This window comes from Lissotriton helveticus, chromosome 12 (assembly GCF_964261635.1).
Source record: "Lissotriton helveticus chromosome 12, aLisHel1.1, whole genome shotgun sequence".
In the NCBI taxonomy this organism is placed as follows: domain Eukaryota; kingdom Metazoa; phylum Chordata; class Amphibia; order Caudata; family Salamandridae; genus Lissotriton; species Lissotriton helveticus.
In genome coordinates this window covers 845984079-846004753 of record NC_136073.1, presented here as the reverse complement: position 1 = coordinate 846004753, position 20675 = coordinate 845984079, and the positions used below count along the sequence as shown (strand labels likewise).

The following is a 20675-nucleotide window of genomic DNA, read 5'->3' as shown; positions in this document are numbered from 1 at the left end:
CAAGAGTGCCTATCACTTCAATGGAACCAGGCTCAAGTTCAATTAACAGACCTAGTGTTGGTAGACGGTCGGACTCATCGCTCTCTGCAGTGGTGGAACACCAAAAACCTTTCCGAGGGTCGACCGTTCCTAGAGCCAGTTCCTCAGATAATTTTGACAACAGACGCATCGCTCTCCGGCTGGGGAGCCCACCTACTGCAACATACCACGCAAGGCAGGTGACACCACAACAAAAGTTACTCCACATCAATCAACTGGAGTTACTAGCTATATTCCTAGCACTGAAAGCTTTCCAACAACAAGTATCAAACAAAGCTGTGATAGTCCGCACGGACAACATGACAGCCATGTATTACATACAGAAACAGGGCAGAACACACTCCCTGCAACTCTCTCATCCAGCACAAAACATATGGAGGTGGGCTATACCTATAAACATATTCTTTTTTAGCCCAGCATGTCCCAGGAGTACAGAATACCATAGCATATCTGTTAAGTCGGCAGTCACAACAGATCCACGAGTGGGAACTTCATCCGCAAGTTCTTCAACCATTCTTTCAGATGTGGGGACACCCTCAGATAGACCTCTTTGCCACCCACGAAAACGCCAAATGCCCAAGCTTCGCCGCCAGATAGCCACACCCACTGTCCAAAGGAAATGCGATATGGATGAACTGGTCAAACAAATTTGCGTACGCTTTTCCACCTCTACCACTCATCCCACTAGTAGTACGCAAACTACAGCAGCATTCTCTGACCCTCATCCTAGTTGCTCAAACGTGGGCCAGACAACCGTGGTACACCACACTGCTACAACTGTCTGTAGTACCACACCAAAAACTATACCTGTCTCCAAGCCTCTTAACACAGAACCCTGGTGAGATCAGACACCCGGTCCCAGCTCAGCTCAATCTTGCGATCTGGCTCCTGAAATCCTAGAATTTGGATATCTTAACCTTCCTACAGACTGCATGAACGTCATAAAAGAAGCTAGACGTCCAACCACTGGAGCATGTTATGCAGCTAAGTGGAAACTCTTTGTAATATATTGTCACAACAACAATATTAATCCTCCAGACGTGTCTATTCAACACATCATAGGATACATACTGCACCTCCAAAGATGTAACTTAACCTACACATCTATTAGACTGCACCTTGCTGCAATAGCAGCATATCTGCAAAACAGACAGCATCTATCTCTGTTCAGAGTGCCAGCTATTAAAGCCTTTATGGAAGGCCTTAAGAGAATAATTCCTCCCAGAGTACCACCTTCACCTGTGTGGAATTTAAGGAAAATGCTACTTACCAGTATGCATCTGTTCTTGGCATGTAGGGCTGCTGACATTCATATCTTGGTACAAAAGGGGGTGGTGATGGACGGAGCATCTGAACCAATCAAACACTCGCACCCAGTCAAAAGATCTGGGTTTAATCCATCACCGTTCTTTAGCCCACTCTGCCACCCCAGTTCAGACATGGCCATATGTAAATCAGTCTGACCCTGTGCCTCATGGGAACAGTCCAGCCCGAACTGCCAAGCAAGCCCGGCTGAAGACGGCTGTAATGCCAGAAACCGGTCCTGGGAAGCTTGATTCCGGCCAGGGAAGACATGGCTTGGTAGTTCGGGCTGGACTGTTCCCATGAGGCACAGGGTCAGACTGATTTGCATATGGCCATGTCTGAACTGGGGTGGCGGAGTGAGCGAAAGAACGGTGATGGATTAAACCCAGATCAGTTGACTGGGGGTGAGTGTTTGTATTGTCAACGCTCCGTCCATCATCACCTTTGGTTTTTCGACATTCATATCTTAGCATAGATCGCCGGCTAGTGTTGGGTTCGGATGTTTGCACCTTTTGTCCTGGAAGAGTCTTCGAAGTATCACGAGATAGGTGACTCCTTCCCTGGACTACAGTGCGCATGGGCATCCTCTCCATCTTCAGATTTGTTTTTCGCCATTGTGGCAAAGATGGAGTATAGAAAAGTAAGAGATGACCATGTAAATGTATGTAGAAAAGATTACTGCAGCTGTGACAGGCACCGGGGAGGAGGGTGGGCGATATGAATGTCAGCAGCCCTACATGCCAAGAACAGATGCATACTGGTAAGTAGCATTTTCCGTTTGAGGCATGTGGGCTGCTGAATTCATATCGGAGCATAGACTGTATAGCAGTATCTCCTCTAGCGGTGGTCACCTGTACCAGCTGCGGCAGTTTGAAAAAAAGTTTTAAGGACAGCCTGGCCTACAGCAGCTTGCTGCTTTGCTTGCACGTCCACACAGTAATGTTTAGTGAAAGTGTGTATGGTAGACCATGTAGCCGCCCTACATGTGTCTTCTGGGGGAATATTTCCTAGGAAAGCCATGGATGTCCCCATTTTGCGCGTTGAGTGGCTTTTGGGGAGACTGTTGAGTGCGTTTAGCCTTTTGATAGCATATTTGAATGCATTTAACTATCCATCTGCCTTTTCCTGATTTTGAAATGGGATTACCCTTATGTTGAGGAGAAAAAGCAACAAACAGTTGCTTTGTCTTCCTGAATGGTTTAGTTCTGTCAACGTAATATAGCAGAGCCCTTCTTACATCTAGTGTGTGTAGGGCTCTTTCAGCCACTGACTGCGGGTTTTGGAAGAAAACTGGCAATTCTATTGACTGATTGATATGGAAAGTGGATATAACTTTTGGCATAAACTTAGGGTTAGTACGAAGCACTACCTTATTGTGGTGTATTTGTATGAAAGGTTCCTGAATGGTTAGTGCCTGTAGCTCACTCACTCGCCCGAGGGAGGTAATGGCATTTAAAAATGCCACCTTCCATGTTAAGAATTGTAATTCACATGAATGGAGTGGTTCGAAAGGAGGCCCCATAAGTCTGGTAAGTACTACGTTTAAGTTTCAGATTGGCGAAGGTGGATGTTTTGGAGGGATAATTCTTTTAAGTCCTTCCATAAAAGCTTTGATAGGTGGTATTCTGAACAGGGACACGTGTTGTCTGTTTTGGAGCTATGCTGCTATAGCAGCAAGGTGTAGCCTTATGGAAGAGAATGCCAGATTGCATCTTTGAAGATGTAAAAAGTAACAGATTATGTTTTGGATGGAGGCACCTAATGGATTGATTTGGTTATTATTAAGTCACACAAGATCTCTGGGGACTGAGATCAAGAACCCAGCCGTAGTCTATGACTATTCCCAAAGCACACAATGGTGTTGGAATAGTATCAATAGTTCCAAGAAGAAAAAGGAAAAATATTCCTTTTTTAGGTGTCCCCTCACTCACCAGGGTTGCCCCACGGTGACATGCTTCATCATAGGGGCCATCCCAGCCCTCTACGGACTGGGGCGTGCTGCGACTTGCGGAATTAAGTAGGAGCACTTACAAAGGACTATGTGTGGTGCAAGGAATGGGATGTGAAGGACCATAGGGGTTTGTCTAGGTGAGACCGATTGTGGTATCCCGGCAGCAAATCAACCAGGATATTGTACCCCTACCGATTCCATGGGGCACAGTTAAGCCTCTTTTCATGACCACGTCATTAAGTTTGGTTGCGTAGGTACCAGATGCATGCCTCATTTATTTGCAGCATTGAGTTATTTTTATATTTAATAGCTTATTAGGCTTTGGATAAGGAGTGGCGAACACAGGGCTGGTCCCTGTGTAGCCCTGAGGAAGTGCTAGGGGGACGCACAAAACATGTTGGCAGACAGGAATTGTTAGGTACACCTAAACCCATTACAATTTAGGTATCCTACCAGTTCTACCCCATTTTTTAGCTTTACCACCTGGGAGCCAGAATAAAGTATTTGCATCTCACTAGGCAGGTAATTTTAACTAATCACATATACTCCACTCCTTCACATCACATTCCTTGCACCACACATAGTCCTTTGTAAGTGCTCTTACGTAATTCCGCAAGTCGCAGCACGCCCCAGTCCGTAGAGGGCTGCGATGGCCCCTATGATGAAGCATGTCACCGTGGGGCAACCCTGGTGAGTGAGGGGACACCTAAAAAAAATAGTTTTCCTTTTTTCCATCTGATGGCTGCAGATGTGATTTTTGGTAATTTATGGAAAATCCCAGACTGTGCAGCAGCTGGATTGTCTGAGACGTATGGTTTGCACACTGTGCGTATGATTTGGCTTAAATGAGCCAATCGTCCAGGTATGGAAACATGTGGATGTGTTGCCTTCTGAGGTGAGCTGCTACTACTGCTAGGCACTTTGTAAAAACCCTTGGTGCTGTAGTTACCCCGAAGGGGAGAACTTTGAATTGGTAATGGTGACCTTCTATTGTGAACCTGAGATATTTCCTGTGAGCTGGATGTATAGGTATGTGAAAATATGCATCTTTGAGGTCTAATGTAGCAAGGAAGTCGCCTTGCTGGAGTAATGGGAGTACTTGTAGAGTGATCATATGGAAATGCTCTGAGAGTATGTATTGGTTCAGAGGTCTGAGGTTCAGTATCGGTCTGAGGGATCAGTCTTTTTTGGGAATTATGAAGTATAGAGAGTATATACTCCTGTACCCTGGTGTTGAAAAGGGACTGGCTCTATGGCTCCCTTTTCCAGCATGGATGTGACTTCTTGTTGTAACAGCGTGATGTGTTCTTTGGACATTGGACGGTGTTTGGGTGGCATGTTGGGTGGAGTAGAAGTGAGTTCCAGGCAGTAACCATACTGGATAGTTTGTCTCACCCACCTGTCTGTGGTAATGGTGCTCCAGACTGGTAGGAATCGGTTAATTTGCCTCCGACTGGTGTTAAGTGGTCTGGAGGGAGTGTGAACAAGTCACTGTTTGGTGGCGGTGGAGGCTCTGGTGTTGCCGCCCCGTCTTCTGCCCTTGTTATTATTGCCTCTATAACCTCCTCTGTTGGAGCCTTTATTAAAAGTGCTCTGGGTATTACTTTTGAATGTAGAGGAAGTTTAAGATGTGTTGCCTCTCCCTGAGCCTCTGAAGGAGCAACAAAAGGAACTTCTGGATTGTTGAAACTGAAGTGCGCCCATAGACTTAGTAGTATCAGTATCTTTTTTCATCTTTTCTAAGATGGTATCTACTGCAGGGCCAAACAAGAAATCTTGGTTAACTGGTTGGTTGAGGATGGTTGATGGCACTTCATTCTTAAAGCCGGAAATGCGCAGCCACGCATGCCGGCGTAGTAATACGCTAGTGTTGATGGTCCTGGCTGCTGTGTCTGCTGCGTCAAGTGCACATTTAATGGAAGCGTTTGTGATAAATTTGCCTTCCTGTATGAGGACATTCGCTTTAGCTTTAAAAGGTTCTGGCAGGTGTTGTAATAAACCCTCCAGTTGGTCATAATGTGCTCTATCGTAGCGTGCTAATAGAGCTTGTGTGTTTGCAATCTTTCAGGTATTTGCTGCTTGGGAGGCCACTCTTTTGCCTGGGGCTTCTAATATCTGACTCCTTGTCAGGAGGGGGGGGGGCATCTCCTGTTTGTGAATTAGCCTGCTTTCAAGCGTTTGATACAACTAGTGAGTCTAATGGCAACTGGGACCTAATATAAGTGGAGTCTGTAGGGGTTGATTTATACTTTCTCAATTCTGGGATTGAGGACACGCGCTCTGACTGGGTCTTTAAATATGCCTGGCGCGTGTTTTAGTACCCCTTTTAACATAGGAAGTGTACGTACACTTTTTTTGAGGTTGGAAAAGTGTCAAATAGGAAATCCTCTTCTATTGGATCAGTGTGCATGTCTACACCATGATATTTAGCTGCCCTATCCACCAGTTAGTTAAAAACAATGGTGTCAGTAGGCGACAGCTTTGTAGGATATGTAGAGCTGTTAGGGATGGGTTGTGGCTCGTATGTATCATAAGGATCATTCTGGTCATCCCATGTGTTATCCTGTACATCCTGATCCTCGGGTTCTACAAAATCATCCTGAGGATCTTCCCCCATGTTTTCTGTGTCATCATAACCTGAAGGTGTAGGAGAGTAAGGCACAATAGGTATGTTAGGAAAGAAAGGAGGAGGAGTAAAAGGCCTTGAAGGAGATGTTCCAAAGTCTTTTTTCTTTGTAGGAACAGGGGAAGAAGTGTCAGTGTCCATTGGTCTTTTCTTCCTCTGGTAAACTGTTACGTGTACTGTTTCAGGGTCGATAGACAGTTTAGGTTGTTCTGCACTCACTGGGTCAGGATGGAAAAGTTCTTCCTCAACTGTCCGTGGTTTTGGCGCCAATGTTTTTGGCTTAGTCACTTGTTTGTGGGGAGTCTTTGGCTCGAGGGCCTTCGGCTGTGGAGCTTTTTTCGTCTCGACTGCTGTTTTCGGGTCGGTGACCTTTTTGGTTCGAGGACTTTCTTTTTTTCGATGTCTTTTGTTGGCTGTACTGCCTTTTTTTGGTTCGGCGACCTTCTTTGATTCAACGACCTTTTTCGGTTCGACCGGTTTTTTCGGTTCGATAACTTTTTTCGGTTCACCGTGTTTTTTGGGCTGGCGATCCCTTTTGGCTCGATGTTTTTAGTAGGTTCGACGACCTTCTACGGGTCGACAGGCTTTTTAGTGTGATCTGGTTTTTGTGGATCGACACTTACGGCTCAACGGCCTTTTTCGGGTCGACTGTCTTTTTGGGATCGACGACCTTTTTTGTTTCTACGCCCTTTTTTGTAGCGACTAGCTTCTTCGGCTCGACAACCTTTTTAGGTTTGACAGCCTTTTTGGGAAGAGTGTTGCTCGTTCCTGGGGTATCAGAAGGCTTGTGTTTGGTCTTCGGAGCTGAGCCGGAAGGCGGGGCCTCTGAAGGAGTCTGTCGATCTCGGCTAGGGCCTTTCGGCGATACTTCGACCGGAGCCTTGTCTTGGGATGGAAGCAGGGTTGGGGGCTTGGTACTCACTGTTTGCCCCGGTGTGATCTGGTCATCGGAGTCAGACTGGTCCTCTACGGTGCCGATATCTAGATCGGAGTCCGCCACTTCTGGGAGGTCATGTTAGTCATCGAAAATGTTCTCCGGTTCCGGTGCCTGCCGCTGCATCTCTTGTCTGGCGTCTCTTCGGTTCCGGATCGTTTTCTTTGAACGGAACTGAGCTCAAGCTGGACAGTTTTCCTCGTTGTGCACTTTTTGCATACTGTATGTTTATCAGTATGTGGGAATTTGGAGTGACATTGTGGGCACTTTTTAAACGGGGTCCTTTCCATTGGCGGCAGGCCCACGTGGCGTCGAAAAGGCCCAACGGCCCGCGTCGACGACCGAATCGAGATGGAAAGTATTATCGAGTCAAGGGGTACCGAACAAAAACAATACCGTTGAGGTAGAAGGCCTTTTGGCCGTAGAAAGTTGAAAAGTTTCGGTTCCGAAGTTGGAGTTGAGGAATAGCATCTGAACCCAATAGCGGAAAAAAAACAATATGAAGATGGAGAGGATGCCCATGTGCACCGTAGTCCAGGGTGTGAGAAGTTGGCCTGATATATAGTGCTCACTATTCTAGTGATCACTTTGTATCATACCAAACAACCCTTATTGATGATTGGTTGTAAGTCAACCTTTTAGACCAGCTATCCTAGTAGCATGGACACGAGCAGTCTTCAGGCTAAACTCTAGAGGGCGTGTTAAGCCAGCTGTTTTACCGTCACATATACCCCTTGAACACCAAGTGAAAGGACACCACACAAGTTGTTGTGAAAATAAAGGATATTTATTCATAACAAGTCTACCCTGAACTCTTTATGAGTCAGGGAGCTAAGCACAATACAAAACTCTTTGGAAAATACTATAAGTTACACAATTTACACAAATGCCCGAGGGGCACGAAAAACCATATACTCTAAAAGTGGAATGCGAAATACTAGCAGGTAAGTAACAAGATCCAGAGGCTTCAGGATCGCTAGGGATACTCTACTGAACCTTCAGATTACGAGCAGGAGACCTAGGGAGATCGGGTGCAGAGTATGCACTCTCACGCGGGATGCGGGAAGAAGTCTATGGATGCTAGCTTTCGTAAAGTTAGTGTTATCGGACGAATCCGACTAGTTAGGCTGAAAACGAAAAAGGATCTGGACACTTAGATAGTGGACCTATGTTGGAGCACCGAAATGCTCAAATTACCTAGCCCAGGGGCTGCGGCTGCATAGGGTTCAAAAGACGTCGGGAACCCTCGTTACAGTCTATGGAGCCTGAAAGAAGAAGTTGCTGGAAGGCGACCAGTGATGAAGTTCGATGGGATCCAAGCCTGGATCGGAGTTGAAGATGACCTGAAAGCAGAGGGGACTCAGTTCTTAATCACTAGCCAGTGATCAGATGGGCACCAGGAGGGCACCGGATGAAATCACCTCGACCAGGTGAGTGGGCGACGCTGGGCTCTGCAGTCTCTCGGACCAGGAGGCGTTGTCGGCGACCAGGATGGAGGGGCGAGCTGTCCCACGAAGGTCTCTGCTGTCGGTGCTGCTGAAACCAGGATTGGAGCAACAAGCCTTGGCAAAGTCAAGCCCACGCGGTGGACTCAAGATGGCGTCTGGAGTGGACCAGGAGGGTCCAGGGTGCTCCTCTGTTGGAGGGGAACAAGGGCCAGTCTGGAGCAACCAGACCAGCGGTGAAAGTGTCGTAGTTCGTCGTCAGGAGGGCCACAAACCAGCATGCAAGTAGCCGGACAACGCGGTGAGCAGCAAAGAGCAGAAGGGCCCCACGCAGATCTCGTGGAGGCTGGGGGGCTGGACTTCGGTGCTGGAGCTGCTCAGGGTTAGGGCTTCTCAAACCCTAGTGCACTTACTCGAGGGTCACTCGGGGTCGTGCTGGTGAAGCGTCGTGCAGGTCTTGAAGATGGCCGGTCCCACGGGTCTCGTCACACCCACGAATCTCAGCTGGGCTGGATGATGTAGGTAGAGGTCAGAGATGGCGGGAAGACCGGGTCTCGTCGAGCTGGGCAGTCTTGATCCGGAGGATGGACTTACAGCAAACCGCAAGAGCTTCGATGGTGCCTGCTGGTGCAGGGTGGCTACTCCTTAGCCACAAGGGAGAGTCTTCAGAGAAAGTCAAGAGTCCTTTCGTGGAAAGTAGTCAAGATTCAGAATTATCTAATTTGGGAAGGGGACCTGCTCCTACCTTTATTCTAAGAAAAGGGGCTGGCCCATGACTAGGTCCTGCCCTATGGGTGGGACCAGGAGGGGGGTGGTTACACCCCTCTCCTTTGTCCGGTCTCTCCCCAGCTCAGGGGCTGGGGTGCCCCAGGAACTGGTTTGAGCCGGCCTATGCACAGTGAGCACCGGGGTGCCACTCTGCAGTCACCTTCCTTTCAGCCCTGCCTACCTGGGATACACAAAATCCGGTCTGGGATGGTGCTAGCACCGCCCCTGACAGGAAACCCTTTGTCCAGGCCTCCGTTGCTGGAAGGACTCCCAGCAGCAGGAGGGCAGACTTGTGTCTCGGTGGCAGCATCCATTTTGTGGAGCTGAGGCTATGTCTGACTTTAACCGGGGTTCACAGTTACATACATGTCGTGTCCCTCTAGAAGGGTGGAATGCTAACCCCGTAGCCAGAATTGGCGAGGGGTTAGTATTACAATTCGTATGACACCTTACTCGACATGTTTTGATAAAGCTATACCAAAGTTAGCATTTAACCGCGAGGATTATAATGCACTTAAGAGTATATGGTATAGCGTTATCATGGAACAGCTATTTGGACATGGTTCCGCAAGCTGCAAACGGGCTCAGCTCATGCCAGAGCACCATCTCACATAATTCCAAGCACTCTGCCTTCAGGATTGATAAGGCCTGCCATAGGAGTGACTGATAGGAATATATGTGTCCATTTTTAGGGTTAGATATAGGCATACTATATCTAAAGCAAAGGGTGATTACACCACCTTGCCCCAGCTGTCGTGCAGCCAGTTGTGTCTGTTTGGGTGGCCAGCCAGGGGTGGCATAATACATGCTTCAGCCCCTGGTAGGCCCTGGGTACACCTATGCCCTGGATACCTAAGGTATGCTGTACAGGGACTGATAAGGTGGCCCAGTACCAATTGGATATGTACCCAAGGTACATGGAGTCCATTTTAACAGAGAGAGCAGGAAGCCTGGGGTCCTGAATAGCAGGATCCCAGGCCAACTAAGTCAAAAACCAGCAAAACACCAGGAAAAAAAATTGGGGTAACCATAGTCAGGTATCCACCTTCCTACACAGGGGAGGAGTCACCTATCTTGTGATACTTCGAAGACTCTTTCAGGACAACAAGGTGCAAACATCCGGACCCAACACTAGGTGGCGATCTATGCTAAGATATGAATTCAGCAGCCCACATGCCTCAAACACATTGTTCTCACACGGCTAATGGGACCTCCCTTCGAACCCTTACATAAATGTGAACTACAATTTTTAACATGGAAGGTTGCGTTCCTAGTAGCTATTACTTCTCTGCGAAGAGTTAGTGAACTACAAGCACTAACCATTCAAGAACCCTTCTTGCAAATGCATCATCATAAGGTCGTTCTACGTACTAATCCAAAATTCCTGCCCAAAGTCATTTCTCCATTCCACCTCAATCAATCTGTGGAACTGCCTGTTTTCTTCTCGCAGCCACAGACAGTAGCAGAAAGAGCTCTTCATATCCTAGATGTCAAAAGAGCATTGCTATACTACATCGAGAGAACACAACCCTTTCGTAAGACCAAACAAATTTTTGTGTCTATCACCACCACATAAGGGTAATCCCATTTCAAAATCTGGGATAGCTAGATGGATTGTTAAATGCATACAGATTTGTTACCACAAAGCTAACATACGTTATTTGTTCCCCCTAAAGCCCACTCTACAAGGAAAATAGGGGCTTCAATGGCATTTTTAGGGAACATTCCCCTAGATGACATCTGCAGAGCAGCTACGTGGTCTACACCGCACACATTCACAAAACACTACTGTGTAGATGTGCAAACTAAGCAACAAGCTAATGTGGGCCAGGCTGTTCTCAAAACATTATTTCAAACAACTGCAACAGATAGGGGTGGTCGCCGCTAAGAGTGGGTACTGCTATACAATCTATGCACAGTGTGTAATCTGCAGCTCATATGCCTCGAACGGAAAATGCTACTCACCAGTATGCATCTGTTCTTGGCATGTAGAGCTGCAGAGTTACACACACCCACCCGCCTTCCCGGCTACGCTTGTCTGTTCCAGTATTATCTTATTTAGATACAGCTTACATGGACATCCTTCCTTTTCTTACAAAGCTCCATCATTTCCCTGATGGCGAAAAACAATCCGAGGATGGAGCCGATGGCCATGCGCAATGTGAGGAGTCCCCCATCTCGTGACTTCCAAAAGAACTTTTCAGGACAACAACAAACTGCAAAAATCAGGGCCCAACACTAGGTGGCGATCTATGCACAGTGTGTAATCTGCAGCTCATATGCCTCCAACACAATGTTTTTGAAGAGAAAAAGTCTACAAATGCTGATCTCAGTGCTCCTGGATCTTGTCAGCAGGAGCCAGAAAAAAGAACTGAAGCAACTGCCATCTGCTGAGCATGATGGGATACTTCTGGTCTCTGGGTTCTTAAAGGTAGAGTTTCTTTTTTAGCCAGATAATGACAGCCTATGAGCCTACTCTGTCCGGCTCCCCTTCAGCTCGATCATTAAAAAGTGTTTGTGAGGGATATTTATGCTGTTGGCAAATCATCTCAAATTGTCTTTATTTACTTTATACTGGCCCTTTTTTGTCTTAATGAAGACGAATTTGGCCATTGTAGCCTAGGTATATAGGCTGCAAAATCTTCTGTCTTGAGTGTCTTTGCAGGCCTTCCTCAAGAAAGGCAAAAGTTTACACTTAAGAAGATATATTGAAGTGCTCCAGGGTCCCTGCACGTGGGCGGGACGATTCAGTGCATAGGACTATACATGGAAATACCCTATGAGAGAACCATTAGCTTTCTCATAACAGATAACACTGCAAGAAACCATCTACCTGGCTATAGACTTCTTACAGGAAACTAGGCATGTCCAGACTGCATCATAACTGAGAAATGGTTGCTTGACAGTAAGAAACTAGTTGATCTTTTCCTGACAAAACAGAACGTGGATATTATTGATGTTGCTGCGCTGTGTAGTATATGTTATGTGTTCTGTTAAAATGGATCAGCACGCTGTTCGTGAAACAGAAGATTACAATTTCTGTGACTCAGGTTGATAGTGTTATTTGGAAAGTAAAGTTAGGAACAACTTATTTTGGAGGTTTGACAAATGCATGTCATTTCAAAAGGTAACATTATTAACAGTCAAAGGTTCGGGGGTTACCCAGCATGGAGACAACTTGTTGCTCTGGATACCTTCCTGAATTGTCATTTTTCATAATATTCTGGCTCTGAAAAAGCGTTTATCACCGTGAAACAAGTGTTGGCTGCAAGTGTATTGGTGGGCTGTAGGCAAGGCAGTGGTTTTAAATTTACAGAAAAACAGCACAAAATCATTGAATGAACATCATGGAGATATTTTATTCTTTTGAGACTTAGCAATTTTAGTAATTGAATTGAAGATGTGTGTGTGGACTAAAATGTGTATCTGTAAAAATATTACTTTATGATTTTGGATATTCTATATTGAAGACAGAGAATATTAATAAAAACATATAAAACATACTTTCTACCAATGGTGACACACCAGGTTCGACTGATGCACCGCTCCCCATGATTACACTTAGGCGGATTTATAAATTAGGAGTCAGTAGGGTTACTGACTTAGTGAGTGGTATCCAGTCCATGGCTGCCTACAGAACCAAACCTCTGCTGGACAAACTTCAATTCACCAAAGTAAATTTGCAATCTGTTGGCACATGAGTAAACCACTTTTACCAGAATGTTCTAGCAGCTATTTTATTAAAGGATTTCAGCAAGTAGTTTCTTCACAGCCCATACACAAGCCTTCCAAATTACAGTACACTGAAGGTACCATAAGTATGAACTACAAGTATAAATGATGGAATGTTGTACATACCTATCATGCTCTCTCCCCCACTTAAGGGTGGCGTGTGACTGGAAACTCCATATGGGGTAGATGCGGAGTTAAATCCAGAGACGGATGGAATTCCACCATTAACCTCTCCTGAATGAATCTGGTAGTTCTTGAGAAAAGATGATCAAATAAGAAACACAGGGAGGTTAAGTAGTTTTCTCAACACAACCCTACTTGTATAATGTCTGCAAAGAAATGAAGCATCAATGCAACAAGCCGTAAGCAAGCAAGAGATGAATAGGGAGTGTCGATTCCATAGAAGCACTAGGGCTCATAAAACAACACGATATACATGAAGTCAGCATGATGTGGGAGGGAGCCCACCAACAGCTCAAAAGGCTAAGACGACACTGAAAATGTTTTTAGTCTCCTACTAGTAGTATATAATGGTCTACTTTATCGGAACATAGCATTTGCTTAGATTTTATGGTGCGTTGGCGAAGCATCTTGCAGAAATCATCAACTGGATATTTTATAACAAGAATTAAAAAGAGTGAAAGATGTCGCAGACATATTTAAAATTACTGCACTGGCCACACATGCTATACACAGATTTAAGAATGCCACCATGTCATAGTGGAGACGCACCTACTGTTGAATTTCTAAAAGCCTCAACACCAACATTACTTTTGCATTCGGTCACAGCAAAGTTGGGGATACAAGGAGATCAAGACTATGTTTCATAAATTGGTAATGAAGGTTTTTATTTTTGATCATATTCAATCAATCACAGGCTTGCAAAGTGAGACTACTTGCCCATAAGGGTCTCACGGTGCAGGGGATAACGAATAGTTTACCTGTCGGTGTAGTTTTGCAGCTTGAAGATCTTTCTGGATTCACTATGCTGTGCATTATTCCGCGGTCTAGTGGTTGGGTCCGGAATCGTAGTCTTTTCTTTGTTTCGTTTTTTTTCGTAGCCCAGGAGGGCGTCGACGTCCCACCTTTGGTGTACTTCCTGTGACATTGGCACGCTTCCTGCGGAAGCTCCCACCTTTGGGCGCCATCTTCGGATTCTTTTTTTTTTTCCTCTTGGGTTGTTCTGTTTGTGAATCCTTTGGCAAATTTTTCTATATGTTTTTTTTTCTTCAAGTAAGTAACTTTTTCCCCGCTTGACTTTCAAGCTGTCGGTTTTCTGTTTTGTCCTTGTATTACCACCTTCTTCTCCAGCCTCATCTTTCTGGCGGAGGTGGGTGGGTTCGCTAGTGAATTCAGAAAGATGTTCAAGCTGCAAAACTACACAGACAGGTAAGAAACTATTCGTTTTGCAGTGTGAATCTTTCTGGATTCACAATGCTGTGCATAGACATTGTAGCGGTTTGTTATTGTTGTGGCGGCTGGGTGGAAGAGGAGCTTTGGTTGTTGAATATATGTTAAAGCACCTTTTGTCCTACTTGTGCTTCCTTGTTCATCTGTATATCCACGCAGTAGTGCTTAGTGAACGTGTGCACTGAAGCCCAAGTTGCCGCCAGGCATATGTCTTGAATGGGTGTGTTAGCCAGGAAGGCTATTGTTGCTCCCTTCTTCCTAGTAGAGTGGGCTCGTGTCCCCTCTACTAGCTCTTGGCCTGCCTGTTTGTGGCATAATTGTATGGTCCGTGCGATGGTTACCTTTGTTATTGGTTTACCCATGCAACTGTTTGCGAAGGACACAAAGAACTGCTTTGTTTTCCTGTGCTCCTTGGTCCTTTCTATGTAGTGCATTTCTGTCCTTCTAGCGTCCAGAGTGTGAAGTGCCCTCTCTGCGCTAGTTGTTGGCTTCTGAAAGAAGCTTGGTATTTGTATTGTTTGGTTGATGTGGAACCTTGATACCACCTTTGGCAAAGTGTGGGTCAGTCCTCATCACCACCCTATCATTGTGTATTTGGATGTAGGGTTCTTGTAGTGTTAGTGCCTGTAGTTCGCTCACCCTGCGCAGCGAGGTGATTGCCACCAAGAAGACTGTTTTCATAGTTAGCATCTGTAGTGATGCCCTATGAATCGGTTCAAAAGGCGCCTTCATGAGCTCTGTTAGCACTAAATTGAGGTTCCATGCCGGCGGTGGCATCCTTTTTGGAGGTGCGTTCCTCTTCGCCCCTTCCAGGAATCTTTTCACTCTCTGTGATGTAAAGAGGCTCTTCCCCGTTTTTCCTCTTGTGAAGGCCTCTATCGCCGCTAGGAGGAGCTTAGATTTTCCTTCAGCAGGTGTGTGAGATATCGAATAGTTTTCTTACCTGTCGGTGTAGTTTTGCAGCTTGAAGATCTTTCTGGATTCACTATGCTGTGCATTATTCCGCGGTCTTGTGGTTGGGTCCGGATTCGTAGTCTTTTCTTTCTTTTTTTTTTTTCGTAGCCCAGGTGGGCGTTGGCGTCACACCTCCTGGGTGCATTTCCGGTGAGGTCGGCATGCTTCCTGCGGAAGCTCCCACTCTTGGGCGCCATCTTCGGGTTCTTTTTTTCCGTGTTTCTTTCGTTTCCGAAGTAATGGCAATGTTCTATTTAGGTGATATTTTACCGCTTTGTACTTTTAAAAGTCCTTATTTTTTTTGGTAACCACCTCTTCTCTCTCCAGCCTCATCTTTCTGGCGGAGGTGGGTGGGTTCGCTAGTGAATCCAGAAAGATCTTCAAGCTGCAAAACTACACCGACAGGTAAGAAAACTATTCGTTTTGCAGCGTGAATCTTTCTGGATTCACTATGCTGTGCATAGATTTTGTAGCGGTTTCTCATTTCTGTTGCAGCTGGGTGGAAGATGAGCATTGGTTATTGAATATGTGCTGGAGCACCTTTTGTCCGACTTGTGCTTCCTTGTTCATCTGTATATCCACACAGTAGTGCTTCGTGAACGTGTGGACCGAAGCCCATGTTGCCGCCAGGCATATGTCTTGTATGGGTGTGTCAGCCAGGAAGGCTATTGTAGCACCCTTTTTCCTAGTGGAGTGGGCACGTGTCCCCTCTGCTAGCTCTTGTCCTGCACGTTTGTGGCAGAGTTGAATTGTTTGTGCGATCCATAGTGCAATAGTCTCTTTGGTTACTGCCTTGCCCATGAAACTGTTGGCGAATGACACAAAGAACTTTTTTGTCTTCCTGTGTTCCCTTCGTCCTCTCAATGTAGTGCATGACTGCCCTCCTGGCGTCCAGGGTGTGCAGAGCTCGCTCTGCGCTAGTGGTTGGTTTTTAGAAAAAACTCGGCATCTGTATAGACTGGTTCATGTGGAATTTGGACACCACCTTCGGCATAAAGTGTGGGTCAGTTCTCATCACAACCCTATCATTATGAATGTGTATGTAGGGTTCTTGTAGAGTTAGTGCCTGAAGTTCGCTTACTCTGCGTAAGGCTGTTATTGCAACCAGGAAAGCTGTTTTCATAGTTAGCATCTTTAGGGAGGCCTTGTGAAGTGGTTCAATGGGCTCTTTCATGAGTTCCGTTAGGACTATGTTCAAGTTCCATGCAGGTGGCGGCACCCGCTTGGGTGGTGCGATCCTTTTCGCTCCTTCCAGGAATCTCTTCACCACCTGTGATGTGAAGAAACTCCTGCACGTTTCTCCCCTTGTGTAGGCGACTATCGCTGCCAAGTGAACTCTCAGCGAGGATGAGCTAAGGTTCTTCTCCAGCAAGTGCGTCAGGTACTTTAGCACTGTGGAGTCCTTCATTTTATTGTGAAGTCCTTCTTTTCTGCACCACATTGTGAATCTTTTCCATTTTGCAACATAGCACTTCCGAGTGCTGGGCCTTCGTGCCTCCCGAAGGACCCTCAGGGTGCTTTCTGGCAGTCTCAAATGTGCGAACTCTATGTCCTCAGGAGCCACGCTACTAGGCTTAGGCTCTAAGGCTCTGGGTGTAGTACATCTCCGTTCTGCATGGAGAGTAGGTCTTTCCTCTTGCCGAATCTGTGGGGTGCACACTGTCTCATCTCCATGATCTGCGAGTACCATGTCTGTCTGGCCCACTGTGGCGCGACCAGTATCAGGGTCATGTTGCTCGCTCTGCACTTGCTCAGCATTCTGTGCATCAGTGGTATCGGGGGAAAAGCGTAAGCAAATGTCCTTGACCAATCTATCCATAGGGCATTCCCCAGGGACCCCTCCTCGGGCTGTCTGGATGCGAAGCTTTGGCATTTTGCATTCCGGCGTGTGGCAAACGGGTCCACTGATGGCGTTCCCTATCTGTCGAACAGCCACCTTGTCTCTTGATGTGAGAAGTTGGCCTGATATATAATGTTCACTATTCTAGTGAGCACTTTGTATCAGTCCAAACAACCCTTATTGATGATTGGTTGTAAGTCAACCTTATAGACCAGCTATCCTAGTAGCATGGATACGAGCAGTCTAAGGCTAAGACTCTAGAGGGCGTGTTAAGCCAGCTGTTTTACCATCACATTACCCCTTGAACACCCAGTGAAAGGACACCACACAAGTTGTTATGAAAATAAATGTATATTTATTTCTAACAAGTCTACCCTGAACTCTTTATGAGTCAGGGAGCTAAGCACAATACAAAACTCTTAAGAAAATACTTTAAGTCGCACAATTCACACAAATGCCCGAGGGGCACGAAAAACCATATATTACAAAAGTGGAATGCGAATTACTAGCAGGTAAGTAACTATTCTCATAGACTTTAGAAACGCTAGGCCTACAATACTGAACACTCAGGTTAGGAGCAGGAGGCCTAGGGGCGCCACGTGCAGAGTGGGAACTCTCACGCGCAAGGCGGGAAAAAGCCTATGGAAGCTAGTATTCACAAAGTTAGTGTTCTCGGGCGAACCCGACTAGGTAGGTCAAAAACGAAAGTGGATCTGGACCCTTGGATAGTGAGGCTATGCTGAGGCACCGAAATGCCGAAGTTACCTAGCCCAGGGGCTGCAGCTGCATAGGTCTGAAAAGACGTCGGGATTCTCCGTTGACGAACCAGGAGCCTGAAGGAAAGGAGTTGCTGGCAGGCGACCAGTGAAGATTGTTCGGGTGATCCAAGCCTGGATCGAAGAAAGATGACACCTGAAAGCAGAGGGGACCAAGTTCGTGACTACTAGCCAGTAGTCAGGTGGCACCAGGAGGGCACCGGGTGGTAGTCACCTCGACTAGGTGAGTGGGCGACGCTGGGCTCTGTAGTCTCACGGACCAGGAGGCGTTGTCGGCGACCAGGATGGAGGTACGAGCTGTCCCACGATGGATGATGCTCTCGACGTCGCTGGACCCAGGATTGGGGCAACAAGTCTTGGCAAATTCAAGCCCACGCGGTGGACCTAAAATGGCGTCTGGAGTGGACCAGGAAGGTCCGGGGTGCTCCTCTCTTGGAAGGGAGCAAGGGCCAGTCTGGAGCAACCAGACCAGCAACAGTGATGTCGTCGGGCGTCGTTAAGAAGGCCACAAGCCAGCGGGCTAGTAGCCAAACAACGGGGTGAGCAGCAAAAAGCAGAAGGGCCCCACGCAGATCGTGGAGATGCTGGGAGGCTGAACTTCGGTGCTGGGGCTGCTCAGGGTCGGGGCTTCTCGGACCCCAAAGCACTCACCAGAGGATCCCTCGGCGGTCGTGCTGGAAAGAAGTCGTGCAGTCTTGAAGATGGCCGGTCCCTCGAGGTCTCGTCGCACCCACGGTTCTCAGCTTAGCTGTAGAGGTGGGTAGAGGTCAAAGGTGCCAGGGAAGCCGGTTCTCGTCGAGCTGGGCAGTCAGATTCCGGAGGAAGGACTTGCAGCAGACCGCAGTGTTCTTAAGATGGTGCCTGCGGATGCAGGGTGACTACTCCTTAGTCACAAGGGAGAATCTTGAAGAAGAAATCTTGATGTCCTTTCGTAGAAAGTCGTGTCTTGATTCCAAAGATGATCTGATTTGGAAGGGGGCCAGTTCCTACCTTTATCCTGCAAAAAGGGGTTGGCACGCGACTAAGTCCTGCCCTATGGGTGGGACTAGGAGGGGGGTGGTTACACCCCTCTCCTTTGGCGGGCTTTCCCCAGGCCAGGGGCTGGAGTGCCCCTGGAACTGGTTTCAGCCGGCCTATGCACAGTGAGCACCGGGGTGCCACTTGCAGTCACCTTCCTCTGAAGCCCTGCCTACCTAGAATACACAAAATCCTGTCTGGGACGGTGCTGGCACCGCCCCTGGCAGGAAACCCTTTGTCCTTGCCTCCTGGGCTGGGAGGACTCCCAGCAGCAGGAGGGCAGACTTGTGTCTCGGTGGCAGCATCCATTTTGTGGAGCTACGGCTCTGTCTGACTTTAACCGGGGTTACAGGTTACATACATGTCGTGTCCCTCTAGAAGGGTGGAATGCTAACCCCGTCGCCAGAATTGGCGAGGGGTTAGTATTCCAATTCGTATGACACCTTACTCGACATGTTTTGATAAAGCGATACCAGAGTTGGCATATAACCGCGAGGATTATAATGCACTTAAGAGTATATGGTATGCGATATCATGGAAACGGCTAAGGGATGGATCCCGAAAGCCGCAGACAGGCTCAGCTCATGCCAGAGCACTATCTCACACGATTCCAAGCACTCTGCCTTCAGGATTGTCAAGGCCTGCCATAGGAGTGACTGATAGGAGATCTGTGTGTCCATTTTTAGGGTTAGATATAGGTATACTATATCTAAAGCAAAGGGTGATTACACCACCTTGCCCCAGCTGTCAAGCAGCCAGTTGTGTCAGATTTGGATGGCCAGCCAGGGGTGGCATAATACATGCTGCAGCCCCTGGTTGGCCCTGGGAACACCTATGCCCTGGGTACCTAAGGTACACTGTACAGGGACTGATAAGGTGACTCAGTATCCAATTGGATATGTACCTAAGGTACATGGAATCCATTTTACAGAGAGAGCAGTGGGCCTGGGGTCCTGAATAGCAGGGCCCCAGGTCAACTAAGTCAGAAAACCAGCAAAACACCAGGCAAAAAGTTGGGGGCAACCATAGTCAGGGATCTACCTTCCTACACTTGAGCATTGAGCTCCCACTCGTGGGATGCCGATGTCTGTCTGCTGAGCCAGTCTGCCTGTATGTTGTTCTTCCCTGGTAGGTGTATGGCTAGCAGGTCTATCTTGAGAGGGATGGCCCATCTCCAAATCTCCTGCGCCAGCGTTGAAAGCGGGGCTGACTGTGTGCCACCCTGCTTGTTGATGTAGAACATCGCGGTGGTGTTGTCTGTTTGTAGCAACACCTTGTGCTTGTACAGTCTTGTTTGAAAAGCTTTCAGTGCAAGGAAGATTGTCTTCAATTCTAGGTAATTGATGTGCTTTGTCGCATCTGCTGGCGTCCACAGTCCCCTCACCTTGAGCTCTTCCATGTGAGCACCCCATCCCTTCAGGGATGCGTCTTTGGTGATGGTCACTGTTGGCGTTGGGGGCGTTAGAGGCTTTCCCCTTGTTATGTTCTCCATGGTCCACCATGTCATCTCCTTCTGCACTGCGTGCGTTACAACCACTAGATCCTCCCAACTGCCTGTAGCTTGTGACCATTGTTCCTGCAGCCATTCTTGAATGGGTCTCATGTGGAGACGTACATTTGGTACCAGGTGGATGCATGATGCCATCATCCCCATGATCTTGCTCGCAGTCCTCACTGTCCGAGCTTGTCCCTTCCGGTAGAAGCGAGTTTCCTTCACCAGCGCCCTTGCCCTCTTGTCGCTGGGGAACACCTTGCCCTGTAAGGTGTTGATCTGTGCCCCCAGGAAGATCTCCACTTGTTCCGGCTCCATTGATGATTTCTTCCAATAGATGGAAAACCCCAGGTTTATGAGCGTGGTCGTCACTGTTTGCACGTGCC

At 47.3% G+C, this 20675-nt stretch overlaps 1 protein-coding gene across 6 annotated transcripts in view; it reads right to left on the bottom strand.

Moving 5' to 3' along the window:
- Positions 1-20675, bottom strand: part of TCF3 (transcription factor 3) — a 620473-nt gene that overhangs the window by 265396 nt on the left and 334402 nt on the right. For all 6 annotated transcript variants that reach the window (XM_078670855.1, XM_078670856.1, XM_078670859.1 and 3 more), the window contains exon 11: positions 12927-13053. In XM_078670855.1, the coding sequence (XP_078526981.1) occupies positions 12927-13053 (127 nt within the window). The remainder of the gene's footprint in view (positions 1-12926; positions 13054-20675) is intronic.